Here is a 21866-nt window from a genome sequence, read left to right as displayed (position 1 = left end):
GAGTATATTTTTTTATTTAATTAACACAAACTTCTTATATATGACAAAAAGATGCTATGTATTTACTTTTTATTTATTAATCTCTGGTTTTTTATAGTAAACTGAGAATGTAAAAAATTGGTATTATTAATTGATCTGAAAAGAATCACTCAACCTGAGACGTTTATCGATTTAGAAGATAATAATCAATGAGAAATTTTTTCACTTGATTAACTACAGTAGATATCGATAACTATCATATGACTTTGATAAAATAGAGATGTAAAGTTATTCAATAAACTTTTATTTCTTATTTATTATGTCCAACATCTTGTTATAGATTATTTATAAATAACTTGCTTTTTTTTTTATATTTATTAACCTTTACTTAATGTTATTTTATTGATTCCACCCAGTACCTCCTAGAGTGTTGGTGTTAAATGATATTGTATGTAATAAGATTAAATAATGAAATTTTATAACGGATTTAAAACTTTTTAATCCTCGTATGCTTATTAAAGCATTATCATCTAGTCAATGTGAATAAGTTTTATAATAATAATAATAATTGTTATTATTATTGTTAATGAATTAATTTATGAACTAAGTAAGTGGTATATTTAACTTTCAGTAATACTTGAAAAAACATTGAATTCAATTTTACGGAAAGAGAGAGGGAGAACCTTCTAATCGGAATTTATAACCGACGTCTTACCGAGCCAAACTCATTCAGTGTTGTTTAATACCAAGTCAACATTCGTTTACATATTTGATTATTCATGTGATTCAAGATTTTCTTCGTCTTCTTCGTTTTATTTACATTTAATTAATTGAAGTAAATCTCTGGATGTTGCCATGCTATGCCCAGTTTGATGAGAGCTTTAATTGATTAAAGTACAAACTATTGAAATTAACTCAGTTATCAGTGTTATTCAAGACCTTACACAAATAAAAAATTGATTTATTAATAATGGTTCAAAACAATGATCAATCACATTCGCCTATTGTTAATACAGAAAATGATAAAAGTCAAGAACAAGTTCGAACTTCAGTGGTTGATTCACAAAATAATAATGTAACAAAGGATAACCCGAATTTAAAACAATCTAATGATATGAAAAATGATAACAATAAAAATGAAAAATCAGTATCTTCAAAAAATTTCAATGAACAAAATAGCATGGATTTTGATGATTTGCTTCCGTATGTGGGAGAATTTGGGATCTATCAAAAAATATTGTTTATTCTAATGATCCCTTTTGCGTTCTTTGTTGCTTGGGTTTATTTTACTCAAATTTTTATTACATTGGTACCGGAAAATTATTGGTGTAACATACCAGAATTAGAGAATTTAACTGTAGAACAAAGGTAAGTAATTTGATTATCTTTATAATACATAATAGGATAATACTTATCTACAATTATTCAATATTGATGCATAATTAATGATAATAAAGAAAAAAAAATGAATGAATGTAGAAAGGTAATAAATTTTTTTTCTAAGACTATAAAATAAGATTTATTACTATATGACATATAAATTTTGGGAAGTAAATATAATAAGTATCATTACGCGATAGGGTAATGGCTTGTGTAAAAAAAACCTTCATGCTAGCAATGAGAGCGTGAAAGTAAAAAAAAAAAAATTGCAGTGACGCACAATATGTTTCAACATACCATTCGATTTAATGTTATCTATTTAATATCAAAGATGTATGTATTTGATAATTGACATATAAAGTTTATATATTTACATACAAGATCATTATAAAATTAATTGTCGTAAATACTCATAATGAGAATTTTGAAAAAATTTATTTCAGACTTGCTTTAGCTATACCACCAGCTGGGAAATATGATAATCCAGGAGCTATTGGTTACTCTCAGTGCTCGATGTATAATATCAATTTCACGAAAATTTTGATTAATTCAAATACGATACCTGTAGCAAACTCCTCGTGGCCAATACAAAAATGTCTATACGGATGGGAATATAATCTCACAGAAACTCCTTATCAATCCATTTCAACCGAGGTATTATAATTTTAATATTTTAATAATATTTATTTCACTTTATTTAAATATTATAAAAAAAATTTACTTTTATTTAACACCCATTTAAGCTACTTTGAGATAAATTTTTTCAACATCCATAGATATGAGTACATAATCATTTGAATTATTCATAATTTTAATTATGATTACAAATGTTCAAGTTACAAAGAAATCTTTAATGTTATTATAATTGCATTTATATTTTGATTTTTATCTGCATAAATAAATTTTTCCTCTTATTTATCATTTATCATGCAATTTTCTTCTCGATTTTTAATCTTCATCTTTTATTTATTTATTTTTTTCTTTATATAAAAATAATAATTTTAATAAATGTCAATTTGATAAAATAAATAATTTTATTAATCATTTTGAATCTATTTGAATAATAATAAAAAATTCAATCTTATATTTCAGCTTAATTGGGTGTGTGACGATGCTGCTCTTCCAGCGATTGCCCAAAGTATCTTCTTTATTGGTGCAATCTTTGGTGGTTTACTTTTTGGATGGATAGCTGATCGGTATGGTCGAATTCCCGCCTTAGTAGGATCCAACTTGATGGGTTTTATTGCTGGAGTTACCACGGCATTTGCTCAAAATTACTGGCAATTTGTTGTGTGTCGTTTCTTTCTTGGATTCGCATTTGACAATTGTTTTACTATGATGTATATTTTAGGTATCTAGTTTAAAATATTATCAATTAATTATTCAATAATTATTTATTAAAAAGCCACAAGTTATTTATTCATGTGTATAGAGATTGTTCCCTCAAGGATAAAGTAACAGGTCATTCGCATCGTTCACTGCTATTGCACCTTACTTATAATACTTAATTATATACAGATGCACGTGTGAATAATTAACTAACGTTTCCTTGGATGTCTAATTCTATAGAGGATTAAATTTCATTTTTTTCCATCTTCTCTGTTAATGACAATTTATATGAATAATTTTTTTTTTTTATCAACTATTAAATTATAACATATTGATTTTTTAATCAAATTTTTTAATGTTACTGCAATTAGGGTTGGAATGGTTGTAAATATTTATACAATCTTTATAATTATAATAAGTAGTATGATAAATAGGTATAAAAGGATTAGATGTGGGCTTGAGAATGAATTTCATTTTTACAAAATTGATATTACATCCGACACTTTACATTAATTTTACATTACATTAGAATATCAATGCATTTAGTTTTCCAATAAATCTAAATATATTAATAATAAAATTATCTTTCATTTAATGTTGAATTATTTAGTTGAATTATCATGATTTACATAAAGATAATTTTTTATTTTTCTAATTTCAGTGTTGGAATACGTTGGGCCAAAGTGGAGGACTTTTGTGGCAAATATGTCAATAGCTTTGTTTTTTACCTTTGCCGCGTGCATTCTTCCGTGGATAGCTTATTATTTAGGTGACTGGAAAATGACTACTATAGCAGTTTCTACTCCTCTTATACTTTCTCTAGCAACACCTTGGCTAGTACCTGAGAGTGCACGCTGGCTGGTGAGTCAAGGACATGTTGATAGGGCTATTGATATTTTAAAAAAATTTGAAAGAATAAATAAAACTCATGTTCCTGACAGTATTTACAAGGACTTTAAGGTAATTTTTTATTTATTTATTTATTTAAATAAAATACTATTGCGTAAACTACTCTGAATTTATTAAATATTCAATATTATTTAGGATAGTTGTAATCAAGAACGAGAATCTGAACAACAAAATAAATCTTATTCAGTGATTCATCTTTTCAAATATTCTCGACTTCGTAAAATAGTCATCATTTTAATTGTTATTTGGTAAGTTGACATAAATTTTATACATATATATATAATACGTAATAATGGAGATTCAAGTTGTTCTTCGATAGATTATAATAATTGAATAAACAATAAAAACATTTTAACTATATCGTTGTTTTCAGGATGATTATATCACTAGTATTTGATGGTCATGTTCGTAACGTTGACAATCTTGGCTTGAATATTTTTATTACATTCACAATAGCATCAGCAACAGAACTCCCAGCAGATACTTTACTTACACTTCTTCTAGATCGATGGGGAAGACGATGGTTAGCATTCAGTTCAATGACCATTTCTGGTATCTTCAGTCTTTGGGCATGTGTTGTTTCAAATAGTAAGTATAATTTATATTTTAATTATACGTAATACATCAATAGTTGACTACAACTCTTTCATAAATACATGAAATTACAAGTAAATAATATAATAGTAATACGTTTCAGCTATATTATTATAATTTTTAGATATTTATGCTGCTACGTTGGCGATAATAGGAAGGTTTTTCATTAACATTTCATACAATATTGGTCTTCAGTATGCTGCTGAATTGATACCGACTGTTGTCAGAGCCCAAGGAATGTCTCTGATACATATAATGGGCTACATTTCCAGTATTATTTCACCTTTTATTGTTTATCTGGCTGTGGTATCACCTATATTACCTTTACTACTTCTTGGTATCTTTGCTGTTGTTGGGGGTAGCTTGGCATTATTTCTTCCTGAAACATTAGATCAAGAATTACCTCAGACTCTTCAGGATGGTGAAGATTTTGGCAAAAATCAACGAATATGGGATGTACCGTGCCTAGCTGTCAAGTAATTATTCTTCAAAACATTTTAATATTTATCAAGTTTGTATTTATTATTAATAAATTCATTACTTTTAGGGATACTGATGAAAAGAAGGACTCTGATTTTATGAAAATCCAAAGAAGCCAGAGTATAAGAAGTTCTGGAAGACCATCAACACGTGGAGAAGTTTTACGAAGTAGCATGATTCAACGTGCCAGTATTAGATCAAGAAGAAATTCATTTAAAACACCTGCCATTCAAACTGTTCGACTGTAATACACAAGCTAATGTTTCATTTGTCATGTTATTAAGTGTTTCATTCTATTTCGTTTTATTATTTATTTATTATTATTTTGCAAAGTTACAAACCTGTATACATATGGACATGAATACACTAGTGAAGCTTTTAGATGTATGTATTTTAATGTGTGACAATGCCGTTAACATTTTTTCTCTTTTTAAGCGGATTAACAATATGACTTATTAGGTGAATTTTACGTTCCCCTACCTAAGTATTTTGCATATCTTCTTAAATGATAATATAAAAAATAATTTTGCCGAATTAATACAAGTATTATAAGAGTTTATTATTAGCAGTCTGAATACATAATTGTAGTTAGTTATTTAAGTTTTAGTTTATTTATTAAAGTATTATATAAATTTTTTTTTATTCATCAACTTTTGTTTCAAGATTAATAAATTTTATTTTATTTAGATATAATTAAGATGTAATAATTTTTTTTTTACACAATCCTCTATAATTAATAATAAATTGTCATTATTTCATTATATTCTTTGTACCATTAATAATTAAATGTGATGTTTTTACAAAGTGTACAATATGAATGTCAAGAAAAAAATATATATAAATATATCATCTATTATATAAATACTTTAAATATCAATTAATAAATTGTTACATTATAAATGAGTTATTTTGATCATTTTATATATGAAAAAGTTATATCATATCAAACTATTAACACAGTAAGCTGAATTTTTATTTAGAATTTTTATGAAACTTTAAATTAGAAATCTAATAGTTTTACAATTCATATTTCTTTTTAAATTAAATTCATTGTTCAAATACTTGATAAGATGAATCAATACATTTCTTCTTCAGACAGTTTCACGATATTGAAAAAACAATTCAAAAATATTTTATATTATATAAAGAGTTAAGAAGTAGTTCAAGTATAAAATTTTGGTGAAGAGAAAAATTTATTTCAAAAATGAAAGACACTTTTTTCCCCATAAAATTTGTATCAAGCGTTATTTGCATCTTTATCTCATATTTTTGGGAAATTTTGACAACTCATAGCTCCAAAGTCTTAAAATAATAGAGTTTTCAGTGCATATTTTTTTTTGTAAGATTTATTTATTCTTTGTGAAAAAATCTGAACCAAACTTGTCTGCTAACTTACATAATAGTTTTTTATTCACGACATTGATTTTAATTTCTTTGTTTTCAATTTTCCTTATCAACCTGCAAAGCATCACAATCTTCAGTCTTTCTTCAAAATTTCTCTATATGTACTGTTGGTATTGTCCTAAGTAAAATAGAAACTATTTGCTTTCTGGTCTCACTCATACTCATACTGTTGCCTGATATGACCTACATAGAACATAGACAATCTAAACTGGCATCACACTACTATGCAGATATATCATGAAATCAAGAATCAAACAAAGTTATCGAAGTATGTTCTTTTCAACCACTTGCATTATTCAATTAACTCTTAACTATATCTTTATGAGTATAATACTTATTTAATCACATAATTCTAGACTTGAGTTGTATGTCAAATATTGAGTGGTACTTAGTAGGATTCACACACTTATAAATATTAGTTCAATCACATAAACTTCATCAACATATTGTTTTTTACATCAACTGTGTAGGTATTGGTGCATATGAGACATGTGTCAATTGATTATTAGAGATTTACATAACGATGACATTCTATATCTCTAAAATAACATAAGAATCTTTTGTAGAAGCTCGTTATAGATAACTCAGCCTTGAGTAATCAACTTTAAGTGGCTTTAGTGTCAAGTATTCCCAAATCGATTAGCGATTTTACTGTGTATGCTATTCTTCAGCTATTTGATTACATATATTAACAATTGAGCATTTAAATTCATTACTCATTTGAGTACTTAAATAATAATATAATATAGTAATAACGGTGATGATTATGAAAATGTGAATCATTTACTAATAATAATACTTTCCAGAAGTAGTTAATTTAAGAGGGTCCATCAAGTAGATATGTAAGTCTATAGACAAGATTAGCATTAGAATAGATTATAAATATCTCACTACCTTTAGTTTGTTCTTCTCCTCTTCTTTGTTGGTCTTCTTTCTTAATTCATGTACTATACTGTTAACCATTTTCCTCCTTCTCTTCTTTGCAAATTATATTTAATATCTTGGATTCACCTACTGTCAATCAGTCCATGCACATTACTCAAGCAGTTATTTGTCATCACTGTACACAATCAATTTTTTATTTACTTTAAATATTTCTTTTAATTATTTTGATTGGTTTAATTTGATAAGAATTGATCATTGAAATAATTATTATTATGTGTACGTACGCATTTATAGTTATATAATTAGAACAAGTGATAATTTCGTCACAATATTACACAGCGAAAATAAACCTATACAGTTTAAAATTTTTTTTTAATAATTTTGTGTGAGTATTTTTTTAAAATTTTGTTATTGTTTAATTTGAAATTTTAATCATCAAATATAAATCATTTCATTTAGTGATAATTTATTATACTTGAGAAAATATTTTTCAAACCATTTCTTTAGAATGTTTCTTTTAGCTTTTTTTTTTCTTTGAATCGTCCTTTATTAATTGACTCAATTGAGACCATATTAAAAGTACGTTAATAATTCTTGTAATCTCTGAATTGGTTAATTATTTGTTGAAAAATCAATTGTGATTGAACTTATATATAAGAGTGGTGTCTCTACTAGTAGTAAATGACGTTGATCATCTCTGGTATCAAGTTCAATATCATTCTAAACATTAAAGTATATCTTAAAGTAATAAATAATATTTATAATAATAAATGATACAGTGACCTGAAAATAATAATAAAAATGAAGGAAGATTTGAACAATAAAACAAGAAGAGCGTATGATGTGGAAATAAATGAACGTTCTGCACTCAATCAAAAATTTGAATCAATTGATGATGTGTTGCCATTTGTTGGAAATTTTGGTAGATATCAATGGTATCTATTACTGGCCTTATTTCCCTACAGTATTGTTTATGCCAATCTTTACTTTTCTACATTTTTTCTCACACTTGTGCCTCAAGAATATTGGTGTTCCATTCCGGAACTGCAGGATCATAATTTAACCATGGAACAACGGTGAGAAAAATATTCACTCTATAATTATCAATAAGTCGCGGTAATTATCTTTCATTGCTTCAACAATAATGTATATTTAATTTATGCATACATGTGTGTATAATAATTTAATTTTATCGAGTCCAATGTTTCTTTTTGATACTGAATATCAATGAAATGAGTATTATTTTAATTACAATTATATTACTCTATATAGTGGTTTACAATGATGCAGAGTATGGATTATTTGTTTTTTTTTCGTTCAAAATTTTCGTATACTTTGATGAATAATGAATCAATAGTGGCAATTAATTTGTTTTAATAAATTTAAATAATTTTACTGATTTAAAATTTATAAATTTTTAATAACTTACTGACTTGTTAATAAATTGTGAATTCAATTTTTAAAATATTAAACTTTAAATATTGTTATTTAATGTTATATTTTAGGGTGGCAGCTACAACAGTTTCATCAAACAAATATCCTTACTATGAAAGATGTTATCGTAAAGATCTAAATTTCCATGAACTTCTTCAGCACAATAAAAATTTCCATTCAGACGAATGGAAAGCAAATGCAACAATTAAATGTGATAAATGGGAGTATAATCTTACACAAGTTCCCTATCGTTCAATAAGTAGCGAGGTGCGTTTGATTGAAAATTTAATGTATTTTTTATTAATGTTGATTAAATTAATTGATTATCAATATTAATTACTAATTTGTAAAATATTCAAGGACAATCACATTGACTTGTTGAAATCCTTTTTGATTAGCTAGACTGGGTATGTGATAAAGAGTACCTAATATCAAGTAGTCAAGCAATTTTTTTTTGTGGATCTATATTTGGTGCTTTCATCTTCGGTTGGATAGCTGATCACAAAGGCCGTGTACCAGCACTAGTTTTATGCAGTGCTGTTGCTTGTCTTGGTACAATAGCAACTGCATGGTCTACAAGCTTTTGGTCTTTTGCAGCATGTCGTTTTATCACTGGATTTGCTTTTGATAACTGTATCAATATACCTCTAATCGTAGGTAAGTTTTTACACTTTACTTATAGTTTCCTTTATCCGTATTGATGAAAAGAATATTCATATTTAAATTTTATTTTATAATTAATTAAATTTTTCTTTCAGTTGTTGAATATATGGCTGTTAATCGTCGTACTCTAGTGTTTAATATTGCATTTGGAATTCATTTTGCTTTAGGAAGCACCATTTTACCATGGGTGGCATATTATATTGCTGACTGGAGACATTTAGCATATATTGTTGCAACACCTATGCTCATTAATTTATTTACTCCATGGATTTTACCGGAAAGTGCTAGGTAGTAAAAACAATTAATATATATTTGCATACTTTCATTTTACTTACTTGTAAAAATAAAAAGTATTCTTATTAATTTCATAGAAATTACATTTAATTATTTTAGATGGTATGCGTCAACTGACCAATGGGATAAAGTTGTTGAAAATTTGAAACACATTGCTAAAGTAAATAAAAAAAATCCGGATCCTCGGATATATGAAACGTTTTTAGTATGTACAAAAATACTTTGAATATGTAATTATTTTATAAAAAGAATATATTTGTGTAAAAATGTTTAACTTATTGATTTATATTTACAGCGAAATGCTCAGAGAAATGTTCATAGTGAATCTGCAACACTTTTAGATTTATTTAAAACTCCACGACTTGCTAGGACAACTATTCTTTTAATTATTTTTTGGTATGTAAATTTGTAGTAATTGATAAATTTTCAAACACATTTAATGATATAAATATTCAATTAAATAGGACTCTGACAATTATTTGTTTTGATGGTCATGTTTACTCACTGAAGCTCCTGCAAAGTTCAGTTTTCGTATCATTTTCTTTGGCATCGTCCACTGAACTTCCTGCTGGTATACTAGTAACACTTATCCTTGATCGATGGGGGAGGCGATTTTGTGGATTCCTTACGCTTGGAGCTATTGGTATTTGTAGCTTTACTGAGCTTTATTCACCTTCAAGTAAATAAAATTCAAATTGATTAAAATTATTCGAAATTATTAGAAAAAATTATCAAAACTCACTATTAATCTTTTTTCAGCTGAAGCAAAATTAGCATCTTCAGTATTAGCCCGTTTTTCTGGTAATATGGCAGCTAATATAGGTCTTCAATATGCTGCCGAACTACTTCCAACACCAGTGCGAGCACAAGGAGTTGCTTTAGTACATTTATTTGGAATTTTTGCTCATGCTATAGCTCCTTATATTATTGATCTGGTAATATTACATTTAAAATTACTAATAAATATGGATCTATAATATTATTTATCAACTATTATTTTAATTTGTTGTAATAAAAATTTTAGGCAAACGTCTGGGAAGATCTTCCAATGATACTACTTGGTACATCTGCATTTATTACAGCAACTCTCGTTCTTTTCCTTCCGGAAACACAAGGCAGAAGTTTACCACAAACATTACAACAAGGTGAAGATTTTGGAAAAGATTCCAATTTTTGGTCATTTCCATGTTGTAAAAAATCTAATCTCAATTTTCATGACGATAATGAAAATTATACAATAGAATAATTTTTACCACTTGATTTCAAATTAATGCATATACGCGGTTGTTTGAAGCCAATCAATTTTCAATATCTTAAAAATTTTAATAATTTTAAAGTGCCTTAATTTGAATAATTAGTATACAATATTATATTAGTATTCAAAATTTATATTATAAATTTACAATAAACAATATTTTTACTCTATACATAAAGCTTTATACATACTGCAATAATTTATTATCTAGAGAAATTTTACTAGTTTAAAGTATAATTATTTATATTAATGTTTTTTATTTATACGACGCTTATTAAATATTGTGTAAGTACACAGACACAATTAAATCTTAAATGAATACTTGATTATTTACATTCAATATAGCTAAAATAATTATATATGCATTTATGAAATTTATCAATATACATTAATTATCAAAAAAAAATAAATTGAATTATTTTTCTAAATAATGTACAAAGTAAAACGAATAGTTAAACTATTGTTAAATATATTGCACAATATATAAATTAAATAACTATTCTTCAACTTTTTTAAATAAAAAATAATAATACATAAAATATGAAATTTTTTAAATCTCAAATTATTTCTATTTAATTATTGTTTTATGTCTTATCAAAATATATACAGTATTTATTTACTTAGATCAACCAAGTATTATATTTTGGCTAAAAAACTTTTATTATCACTATAACTTGGTAGATTCTATTTTTACAACACTTCCTGGATCATATCCAGCATTTTCTTTGCCAATTTTTCTCCTGTATTTTGGCTTCTTTTCATGTGATCTAGAATTTATTTTTTTTAGTAATGCAAATAAATTAAAATTCACAAATAATTATAGTTATCAAAATACTTACGATGATATGCAAGGTATCCACCAGAAGCTTTGCTCTTTTCCAAAATCATTACCTTCTTGAAGAGTTTCCGGCAAATCTTGGTCTAAAGTTTCAGGTAGAGTCAAAGTTAATAGGGCATCAGCTAATGATATTAATCCCAAAACAAGTAATGGCAGATCCCTTTGTATTTCAGCCTGAAGATAGGAAGTAAATGTATTAAAATATAAATTGAATATAAATAATAGTAGTATTTAAAATGAGTTCAAAATTTTTATTTACCAAGTATACGACGTAAGGTCCTATAATATGCGCAAAGTATCCTATAATATGAATGAGTGAAACTCCCTGGGCACGAACAACTGTTGGTAACATTTCTGCAGCATACTGGAAACCAATATTGGCGGCCACATTGACACCTAATCGAGCCATGATTGCCATAGCTACTTTAATAGTACCTGTAAAATAATTTTATTTTATATTAATGATATGATTTTGTAAAAATACCTTGTAGAAAGTTAAATATACCTTCAGGAGTGGCTAGTGCAACAAATGAAAAAATTCCACAAATTAACATGGATGCAAAACCCATCCATCTACGACCCCATTTATCAAGGAACAAGGCCAATAGCACAGCTGCTGGTAGTTCTGTAAGAGATGCTAGTGAGAATGATGTAAATACATCACGATGTAGTAGTTTCATGTTCCAGACATGTCCATCGAAGGTTAAAACCATTAACAACCTTGAAAAAATTCATAAAGATACAATTCTATTATATTTTAATTAATCTAATATGAAATTTTTTTATAATTACCAATAAATAACAAGGACTATAGTAATTCGAGCTAATCTAGGCTTTGTGAAGAGATCAAATACTGTGTAATTATTTAATTTCTTATCTCTTTCCATCATTACATTACAACTCTTCTCGAATTCATCATAAATCTCAGGCTTAACTTTTTTACCATTAACTTTTTCAAATTTTTTCAACATTTCAATAGCTTTGTCAACCTTTCCAGCCATCAGGTACCATCGAGCACTTTCAGGTGCAATCCAAGGCCCTAGAAATGCAGTAATCAAGGGTAGTGCTGTTACCCAACTTAACATTCTCCAATCAGCTATCCAGTAGGCTATCCATGGCAATAGACCGGCAGCAGCAGCAAAGTACAATCCAAAAGACATATTGGCTACAAGTGTTCTATATTTTGGTCCAACGTATTCAATAACGATGATGAAAAGTATGTTGAAACAATTGTCAAATGATGTTCCTACAACTAATCTGGCAAGAGCAAATGTCCAAAAGTCATTACAAAATGATGTTGCAATTGAGGCAAAGAATCCAACTGCATTGCAAGATACCAAAGCTGGTATTCTTCCATAATGATCAGCAATATATCCAAATATTAGACCTCCAATTATACTGCCGATAAAAAAGGCTGATTGAGCTGCTGATGAAAGATAGCTTTTATCACATACCCATTCGAGCTAAAATAAATAAAAATAAATTATTAATTACTTAAATAAATGTTGAAACTTTCTTATAAAAGTGTATTCCTTATTTTCGATTACTTGATATAATATTTAGGTTTATATACCATATTAGTATCTCATTAAATATTCATTTTATTTTATTGTTTGACTCAATATGATTTAATTAAAATCAACTCAAGCGTTACTATTGTATTATAAATGATAGAACTTTAGTATAAAGAATTAATTAGATGTGAAATTAAATACATTAAAAATAAGACTGATAGTAAGTAAAAAAATTTAACAACATACAGGTCATTATCTTGAGAGGTGTTAGTAGATACTACTATCATTCTCTATTCTCCTTGACTATTTTCATCAATGGTTTGAAAATAAATAAAATGTGTCGAACATTTTTCTCAGAATGACACTTAAGTTGAAAGTTGCCAATGTTAATTATTTTAAAAAAATTTGAAACATTATAAATAAAAAAATTTTGTATCTTTTAACATTAAAAATTGAAGGATCCTTGAACAATCTAAAAATATCTCTGCAGGTTGAATTTGTTTTTTTTTTTAATTTAATCAATTTTTTATCAATTACCTCAGATGCAATAGATGCATATGGTATGGAACTATAATTAAAATTCCAACCATATTGGCAAGGTATTCTACTCCATGACGAATTAGCCTCTCTTATTCCGGATTCCCATAAGGCCGTAAAGTTTTGATCATACATTTCACATTTTAAATAATCAAATAAACCTTCTTGAGCCTCTTTCTCGTTTGCACGTGGAATAGATAGCCGCAATCTATAGAAAAAGAATTTTTTTTTAACTGATGGTTTTACTTTTGTTTAAGTGAATGAATAAAATTCAATGATAGGTTATTTATTACAAAGCCACATTTATGACGTTGCTCAGGACAATGTCAAGGTTAGACTATGTCAAGATCAAGGTCGTACGGTTGCCCACTAAAGACACATACATTTACATTTAACACATAAAAACATGTCCATATTGTTAACAAGAGATCTATATGATAATTTGTCTTTAATAAAAAATAAAAATAATGTTTCAAGAAATAAAGAAGAATCTTGATAAATTATAATAGATTAAGAGAAATATGCAAGTTTCATAAACAATTTTATCTAATCTTTTGTCAGATTAATTCAAATTGACATAAAAAATAATTGCTCTAGACATAAGATAAGATGTCTTTCAAAAAAGTTTAAAGTACAAGGATGCTAGTTGGCTAACTGTTAATAAAGAATTTATATTTCTCTTCTCATTTCCCTTCTTTCTTGAAAGGTTTAAATGATAAAATGTGATGAAATAAAATTTGAGAAACTATTAATTTATTTTTACTTTGTAACAATTATAATAAAGTTGTGTTGATATGAGTAATGTCCAGAACAACTTTCAGAACTTCCAGGAACTGTATTAGAATGAAATGACAAGGTAAAATACCTCAGGGCATTTTTAATTCTTGTTGTGTAGACATGTTCATTTTATTATTATAACACTTATTAGAAATAAAATATAATCTCGATGGAAAAATGAAATGAACAATCAACTATATGCTATATTTGATTGATTATGATTTAGTATTAATAAATGGTTCAACCTTGTAAACTTACTTTTCATCATCAGTGATATTTAATTTGTCTAAATCCGGTACTTTACACCAATGCTCATTAGGCACCAAGGTCAAAAAAAATTGTGTAAAGTACAAAAAAGCGTACACGAAGGTGAAGGGTAAAAGTATGATGAACAGAATAAGTTGGTAACGGCCAGCTTCTCCAACATACGGCAAAATGTCATCGAATGTTTCAATTTTTGGACGAGTTTCACCTTCTTCGGCCTTGGTTGCTGCTACCGGTGGTGAATCTACTCCTACTGTCATTTCTTAATCTGTGGAGAAATATGTATACATATTTTCTGAATATCAATTTATTCATTAATATATTTTTTAATTTAATATACTATCAAATAAGAAAAGTAATCTCATATATATTTATTATAAAAAGACTAATTAATCAAAAACTTGATTAATTTTATTTGAAATAATTGAAAAAGAGATCAATTTGTTGGATGTCCTTTTCAAATAATAAAATAGTTTAGATAAATTTTAATAAAAATTTTCTTTATGGTTAATTTTTCAAATTAAAATATTTATACTCACACTCAATTCTATCTAATTTCATTTAATAAAATAAATAATACATTTAATAACACTATTATCACTGATCTACAAAAAATCGATGTCTCTTCATTAATAATCAATCATAAACAATTAATATAAGTCATGATGAAGCATGTAAAAGTTTGAGTTATAATACAATTAATCCAAACTCTTGAACAAAACAATAATTAAACACTTGATTGTAACAATAGTACATACACTAAATCTTAAATATTGTCTAATACTGACGAATCAATTCAAGATCGGTATGTCTTTTATAGCTTTTTGCGACGTAAATGAACCGACATATAATGAACATAGTTGATACATAAGTCCCCTGTCCCCACTATAAGATAAAGTCTACTGTTTTACTTCTCACAGTGTAAAGTATAGTGTGGAATAAAAACAAAAATACTGGGACCTACTGTATATTCATCGGTCATTCTTATTGGTTGCCACTAACCAGGATTACCCTTGACGTCATTCGAGAGTTTCAGTTAAATCAGTTAACCGGCTAGTATTTCCCATACTTGAATCGTCTTTTATTAGTCAACTTGTTATATTAATTTAAAAATTATTTAACAATATAATTTTATAAATATTGTTGATAACAATATACTAAATGCAATGTTATTTTTCAAAGAATTTATAGAATGCGACTTATCGTTTTTATTAAAATTTTTCGCATCCATTATTATCTATAATTATCACATTTTTGATATTAATTTCGCTATTAACGATAAACAACATGATTGTTGACAAAAAACAAACCAGAAAAATGTGTGTGTTTTTTTAATGAAATACTGAAGAAAATAATTTTCCGGCATCTTATGTCGAATGAATAAAATGTTTATGAAGAAATGAATGCAAGGTTGAGTCTATTACATGTGGTTAGTGCTTTTTTTACGTATTTTTTTTTTTTAAATAATCTTATATTCATTGGACTTTTATGTTTTATTTGATTAACAATTGTCAGAAAGAATCAACGTGAGAAAAAACAATTAATTAATGTGATTGCATTAATGTTCTATTGTTAATAGTATTGTTATTCTTCTTATTTTCATCATGATCTTTTATCTTTTGATTAACGTGAGATGTTTGGAGTAATCTTAAACAAGTGAAGTAAATTATACAGTCAATGAAGCATAACCATCAACCTCGGGCTCATGGACTTGAATATTAAAATGTTATGAGGAAAGTAAAAAAATAATGTAATTTAGTAAGTCTAACCAATTGAAGATGATTATTATAAATGATATTTTTATTATATATCCAAATATTATATTTAATCTTTATTTTCAGACGAATATCTTCGATATAAAAACAGTGAACATAGGGAACGTATTTTTTCTGAAAGAAATATTCCTTCCTATTGAATGCCTTAAAGAGAAATTTCAATTTTAATGGTAAAAAATTAAGTAATGATAGTATTTATCGAAAAAGACTTTCTTCAAGATAATATTGTTCAAAGGGAAAGTTTAAAAGCTAGTAAACTTTCATGCTACCGTAATGTTTATCATAAGATCTACAAAGCATTCACAAAGATGTTAGTATTGCAGTAGAAGTACATAATGCTTATTAGGAAATCGATAATACTCACAGATAAGTAATAAATGACTGACAATTAAGAGATAAATATAATTAGTCTCTTTTGTTATAGATGAATCATAATATGAAATAGTAAAATTATACTTAAATTCGTGAAATAAGAATCGATTTAACTTATTACCATTGTGATTAAAGTTATTATTACATAAAAATAAAGAATATCCGGTCTTAAGAACACTGAATCAAGGATCCAATTAGTTCTTATTTTTCGCACTTTGATATTTATCCATGAAGGACGTTCTTCTTGGACGAATCTGATCATATTTGAACTGCATACATATATGAACACCAGTACTTTAATTCATTTGATACTGATCATATAAAAATACAATGGATTACTTCTACTCATAAATTTTATGAACTTGCTCAAATTTTTTCTAGTCCAGCAAAAAATCAATAGCCTTACGAATACCATATATAGACATCAATCGACATTTACTGGTGTTAAAGATATAATTTAGTAACTTGTGTCATCAGAAATCACATTTAAATCGGTTAAATCAATAACAATAATAATAATAATAATAATAGTTTGTCTATCCTTATATAAGACCTGTCAAGATAGTTTAACTTAATTTTCAGGTTTTCATGATTTATTTAATATTTAAATTTATTACTGCTAACTGTCGAGAATATAATTAACTTATTAACGAGAATTAATGTTTTAAGTATCTATATTTTAAGTGAGCTAACAGGTTTTGTGTAATTAAAATTCTCAAGCAGAAAATGCAGGAAGAGACTAAGATATGACAATCGATTTTGCTCTAAACGACATACAATTTAATCAACTTAACACAATATTGAGTAATCATTAAGTAAACAAAAAACATCAGGTGTAATTAAATAAAATTAAACTATTTTTAACAATTATATTGGAAGTATTTTTAGTTGTAAAAAAATAAATTTGTTTCGTGTTAAGGATATGAAATTAGATCTGAGAAATCTTTAAAAAATAAAAGAATAATTACCAGTTATTTATGAAATTATTATTATGTAAAAATTTTATGCTAAAGTAAGATAAATTTAATTCTGATCAATTGATAAATCGGCATATCTATGACTCTGTTCACTTGAAAACACTTAAGCATATTTAAGAACTCACTCGACTGTGAATTAACCAACAATTGTCACACTCAATGAATCCTATATACAACGAATGTTAGTAAGAGATGGGAATAAAAATGAGAGTAGTACATATTAATACAATTGAATTGGTAGTGATAATAGACCAATTTAAGTGATGTGTATCATAACAGACAATCACTTTTATATATGATATGATATGATATTATCCACCACCCAATGACACCGACAATTTGTCAGTTATATTTATTTGTTTGTAATTGTGTGACTATAAATTTTAATTATATGTTAATGTTAACATAATACTTAACAACAAACTGTGTTATATTTCAAAAGAAAATTTATGTTAATGCAATACATGATTAATATCAAATATGAGTGATGAAGATATCTAATAATTAGATCGTTGAATGTAAATATATGAATTAATAATAATTATATTCAATTGTAATCAGGATGAAAAACAAAACTGTCATCAAATTTTTTATCAACAAGTTTTTTAATATTTTTAAGAGATTTATATTTTTAATTACACCGAGCCTACGATATCTATTATATCATTTAAAATGTCTTTTATTATAATGATTATATGATCTTTTTATTTTTTAAAAACTTTACGTTATATTTAGATAAATTTTTTTTTTATCATGAGGAGCTTACTACTTTGAACAAATATTCATAAAAAAGTAATAAAATGTTCTCCAAATGTTATCAAATTAGTATTTTATAAGCCTGATAAGAACACTTTTATTATTCTAGAAGATAATTTAAATTTAAACATAGTTTGCAGTCTTATGAAATACTAGTTATATTAGTTTGATAAAAATAATATCTATTTGCTTAAATAAGCTTTTTTAAATTAACGTTATGTTCAATTCATTAATCAACAAATAAATTTACTAAACATGGGAGACATGAAGGACACTTAATTAGTTGATAAAGATTTAAATCGAAATTTTAAAGCACCATAAAATGTCCTTTAATGACACAATTAGAGTGACAAATTTGTTATTTATTTAGAATCATATTGTAATAATAATAATAATAATAAAAAGACAAAGGTCTATGTAATGATGCAACTTGAAATGTGAAAGAAAATTAAAAAAAAATTTCTGAACAAAGAAAAAACATAAAATCTCTTACATTCGACAGTTTCTGTTGTATTTCTCGATGATAATTTGAAATTACTGTGCCAGTACCAAGTGTACTAGGCAACGAATCTCTTATCACTCTGTAAAACTCATCCACACCGACTAATTTTTAACTAAACAATATCACCCAGTATGTAATGCATTGCGAGATATTGAAAGTTAAAAAATGTGCAGAGTGCAACCTTCTCGAGGACCCTGCAGAGTCTGCACTACGTTACAACATTGAACTTCTCTTGCATCAACTCCTTGCTTTAATCATCAATCTCATCACACTTATCTCAGAGAATACGTAGGGTACCCGTATATCTAAATAGTACACCACGTGTATACTTACTACTTATATTTTATATATAAAAAAAACTACAATTACCATTAAAAAAAAAACTCACACATACACTTAATTATGCAATTACACTCATAAATAATTATGTTTATATTATAATTATTATACATTGCTTTTCTTTATTTTATCGAATAAGTCGAGGTAATAATTAAATCAGTATGCGGTAATATTAATCAGAGTGTCATGATACAAACAGGTATTCTCGATCATTAAAATGAGCATACAATTTTGATTTATTTTCAATTATTTCAATACACTATAACATTTGAATTATTTATCATCAAATTTTAAAAATAATTATTTATCTGAAAATACTATTTTTCTACAATATTTTTAAAATAAAAATTTTTTCAGAAATACTCATACACATATTAAAAATTTTATAAATAAATTTAATTTAAACAAGTTATTTATTAAATTTTTTTTCATACGTTTTAATGTGTTTTTTTTAAATTATCCAAATAAAACAAATTTTTTAAAATAATAAATTCAGATGATTTAACTAAAAATAATATGATTGATTATTAAAAAGTGATTGTCGCCAATACTAGATTAACGTTATCATAAAATATGCATTTAGTTTATAACTAAGACCTTCAATTATAAATAAATTTATTCGGTATTATATTGTATTATTAATTATTTCAATAAACACATTCAATTATTGAAGTAGTCAATTTAATATAATAAAAATTTGATAATTCTTAATAACTGAATTTAATAATATTGTGTGATGGTAAAACATTATTATATATCGATTGAATTGATTGCTTAATATTGTATGTATGTAATAATAAATATTTATCGCGATAAATCGGTACATGTACTATATTATTATTAAAATAAAATACGGGTAGTAACTATGCCAGCTAAATATGGGAGATAAAGGAGGCTGGTACTCTATTGTATAAAACTTGCGAAGATGGATGTAACATAATGAAAATAACTGGTTCTAGACCCTTTAGTATTAATTAATAGAATGTATAATAATATTTCACATATCCTCTTCTTCTCCATATTTAACTAAAATCAGCACTTACTGCTTTCATTTCATGGCCTTCATGACCTTCTACTGCTTGACATAAATATTCTCTTGAACTTACAGAGTTTTTGTTCACTTCACGCAAGAGGAAAGTTGCAAAGCAGGTGGAATTTCCAGAATGATACAGCCTTCACTAACCCGGATTTGTTGTGTATTACTCATTCTAATCTTAAACAAAGTTCATTCAAATATTTATGAATATGACATCTGTTGATTTTAATTATCACTCTTGTTATTGATATTATAAAATTCGAATGCTAAACAATTATAATTAATTAAAAAATACTTAATAGCTAGTATAATGACAGTTAGTGATCGATTTATATACTAGTTAAATATTTAATATTTTTCATTTAATTTTCTAAATATATTCTGCTAATTCGTAGGCATGGTAAATGAATTGGAATTCAATCAAATGTTTATAATTTAACCATGAATTAATTGCTACTGCCTTATAATTGAATTATAAATGAATTCTAAATTAATAAAATATAATAATTGTTGTTTATAATAAATAATATACGGTTGTAAGCTGATATAATAATGAAGCTTCCAAAGCGTAACGTTGACTTAAAGTTTGTACAGAATCTGAAGCTGTAATAGAATGTGAGTGATTGGTGGTAAAATAATCAAAACGAAATGTCAAATCACAGGGGGATTGACTGTTATTTGCTAAATTGTGTATTCGCGAATTGTTATTGTACTGTCCTCGGCACAAAAATTAACTTCAATTATTATGATGATGAACTTAACTCATGAGTAGTGGTTAAATGATGATAAAATTCTTGATGCTTCCTGATCAACATGAGTTGATGGACATTTTTAATTGGTTGCACTACACTACATGCTAATAAAATTCCCAACTAATTACCTTTACATTTATTCTATTCTATACATATTAAATTTTAACATGAAACACAAATCGATTAGTATTAAAATTAGAAAATTCATATAAATAAAATTAAATATCAATAATAATTATAATAAAAATGCTCAAAGGTTTTAGCTATTTTTTATATATGTATATACTATATTTTTGTGTAGACTTTATTAATGGCTTATAGCATTAATAATTAGTTTATAAAGTTTTTTTATATGAAATAAACTTTTTATAGTACCCATTTATTTAAATACTGTATTTGTATTTTGTTACAGGCAGTATAAATCAGAATTATTTAATATACAAATCATTGTTAATTTGTATATGGCTTGGATGAATTAATACAAACGATTCTCTTCTGCCAACGTATAAATCAGTTGACGGGGACGACAGGTATGTATGTATTTTGCAGTAGGATAATAGTTTGGTATATTCAAGTCTATTTAATATTCATTATCTTCATATTCATGAGTATTTATTAATGAAAATTAATCGCAGTTTATGCTATTCAAAACCCAAATTATTTCCAATTCCATTTTTTACTTATTTTTAACAGAAAATTTATTAAACGATTGAGACATTGATCATAAGTAGTTTTCTCAAAAGTTCATTATGATATCTATTAATATATTTAATTAATTAGAGTAAAGTATTAATTGAATTATTGCAATGTGATTGGAGCAC

General features: G+C 26.1%; 3 protein-coding genes across 5 annotated transcripts; 2 read left to right on the top strand and 1 right to left on the bottom strand.

Annotated features, from left to right (window-relative positions):
• Positions 1-415: 415 nt before the first annotated feature.
• On the top strand, positions 416-5252 carry LOC118068860 (organic cation transporter protein-like). The gene is made up of 8 exons (XM_035086572.1): positions 416-1347; positions 1803-2013; positions 2452-2710; positions 3350-3648; positions 3733-3845; positions 3971-4185; positions 4316-4667; positions 4739-5252. Exons 1-8 carry the CDS (start codon positions 950-952, stop codon positions 4917-4919), a joined length of 2028 nt encoding a protein of 675 aa, XP_034942463.1. The 5' UTR covers positions 416-949; the 3' UTR covers positions 4920-5252.
• A 1126-nt stretch (positions 5253-6378) lies between these two features.
• LOC118068862 (carcinine transporter-like) lies at positions 6379-10903 on the top strand. 2 transcript variants are annotated; one of them, XM_035086576.1, is made up of 10 exons: positions 6379-6917; positions 7740-8036; positions 8466-8661; positions 8793-9051; positions 9153-9345; positions 9451-9556; positions 9647-9747; positions 9816-10030; positions 10111-10286; positions 10376-10903. In XM_035086576.1, exons 2-10 carry the CDS (start codon positions 7762-7764, stop codon positions 10595-10597), a joined length of 1743 nt encoding a protein of 580 aa, XP_034942467.1. In that variant the 5' UTR covers positions 6379-6917; positions 7740-7761; the 3' UTR covers positions 10598-10903. The 2 variants fall into 2 exon arrangements, with proteins under 2 accessions (XP_034942467.1, XP_034942466.1); XM_035086575.1 differs by lacking the exon at positions 6379-6917 and adding an exon at positions 7203-7345.
• A 249-nt stretch (positions 10904-11152) lies between these two features.
• Positions 11153-19220, bottom strand: LOC118068861 (carcinine transporter-like). Of its 2 annotated transcripts, XM_035086574.1 has the most exons (9): positions 17652-18114; positions 15076-15087; positions 14531-14804; positions 13496-13703; positions 12237-12907; positions 11950-12164; positions 11704-11879; positions 11446-11618; positions 11153-11373 (listed from the first exon to the last, which is right to left on the bottom strand). In XM_035086574.1, exons 3-9 carry the CDS (start codon positions 14794-14796, stop codon positions 11274-11276), a joined length of 1809 nt encoding a protein of 602 aa, XP_034942465.1. In that variant the 5' UTR covers positions 14797-14804; positions 15076-15087; positions 17652-18114; the 3' UTR covers positions 11153-11273. The 2 variants fall into 2 exon arrangements, with proteins under 2 accessions (XP_034942465.1, XP_034942464.1); XM_035086573.1 differs by lacking the exons at positions 15076-15087; positions 17652-18114 and adding an exon at positions 18910-19220 and having other exon boundaries at positions 11154-11373.
• Positions 19221-21866: the final 2646 nt, after the last annotated feature.

Source organism: Chelonus insularis, unplaced genomic scaffold (assembly GCF_013357705.1).
Source record: "Chelonus insularis isolate UGA/USDA-ARS -01 unplaced genomic scaffold, ASM1335770v1 contig_403_pilon, whole genome shotgun sequence".
NCBI lineage: Eukaryota > Metazoa > Arthropoda > Insecta > Hymenoptera > Braconidae > Chelonus > Chelonus insularis.
The sequence above is the reverse complement of the archived record's forward strand: the minus strand, read 5'-3'. Positions and strand labels throughout refer to the sequence as shown.

What these genes read in the sequence shown, in the direction of transcription:
- LOC118068862 (XM_035086576.1), top strand. Translation starts at nt 7,762, where the DNA reads ATGAAGGAAGATTTGAACAATAAAACAAGAAGAGCGTATGATGTGGAA. An exon ending in GGATATATGAAACGTTTTTA is followed by an intron (nt 9,557 to 9,646) that starts GTATGTACAAAA and finishes TTATATTTACAG; the next exon opens with CGAAATGCTCAGAGAAATGT. An exon ending in ATTCTTTTAATTATTTTTTG is followed by an intron (nt 9,748 to 9,815) that starts GTATGTAAATTT and finishes TCAATTAAATAG; the next exon opens with GACTCTGACAATTATTTGTT.
- LOC118068860 (XM_035086572.1), top strand. Translation starts at nt 950, where the DNA reads ATGGTTCAAAACAATGATCAATCACATTCGCCTATTGTTAATACAGAA. An exon ending in GTATTTACAAGGACTTTAAG is followed by an intron (nt 3,649 to 3,732) that starts GTAATTTTTTAT and finishes AATATTATTTAG; the next exon opens with GATAGTTGTAATCAAGAACG. An exon ending in GTACCGTGCCTAGCTGTCAA is followed by an intron (nt 4,668 to 4,738) that starts GTAATTATTCTT and finishes CATTACTTTTAG; the next exon opens with GGATACTGATGAAAAGAAGG.
- LOC118068861 (XM_035086573.1), bottom strand. Translation starts at nt 14,796, where the DNA reads ATGACAGTAGGAGTAGATTCACCACCGGTAGCAGCAACCAAGGCCGAA. An exon ending in AATATCACTGATGATGAAAA is followed by an intron (nt 13,704 to 14,530) that starts GTAAGTTTACAA and finishes CTTTTTCTATAG; the next exon opens with ATTGCGGCTATCTATTCCAC. An exon ending in ATAGTCCTTGTTATTTATTG is followed by an intron (nt 12,165 to 12,236) that starts GTAATTATAAAA and finishes AATTTTTTCAAG; the next exon opens with GTTGTTAATGGTTTTAACCT.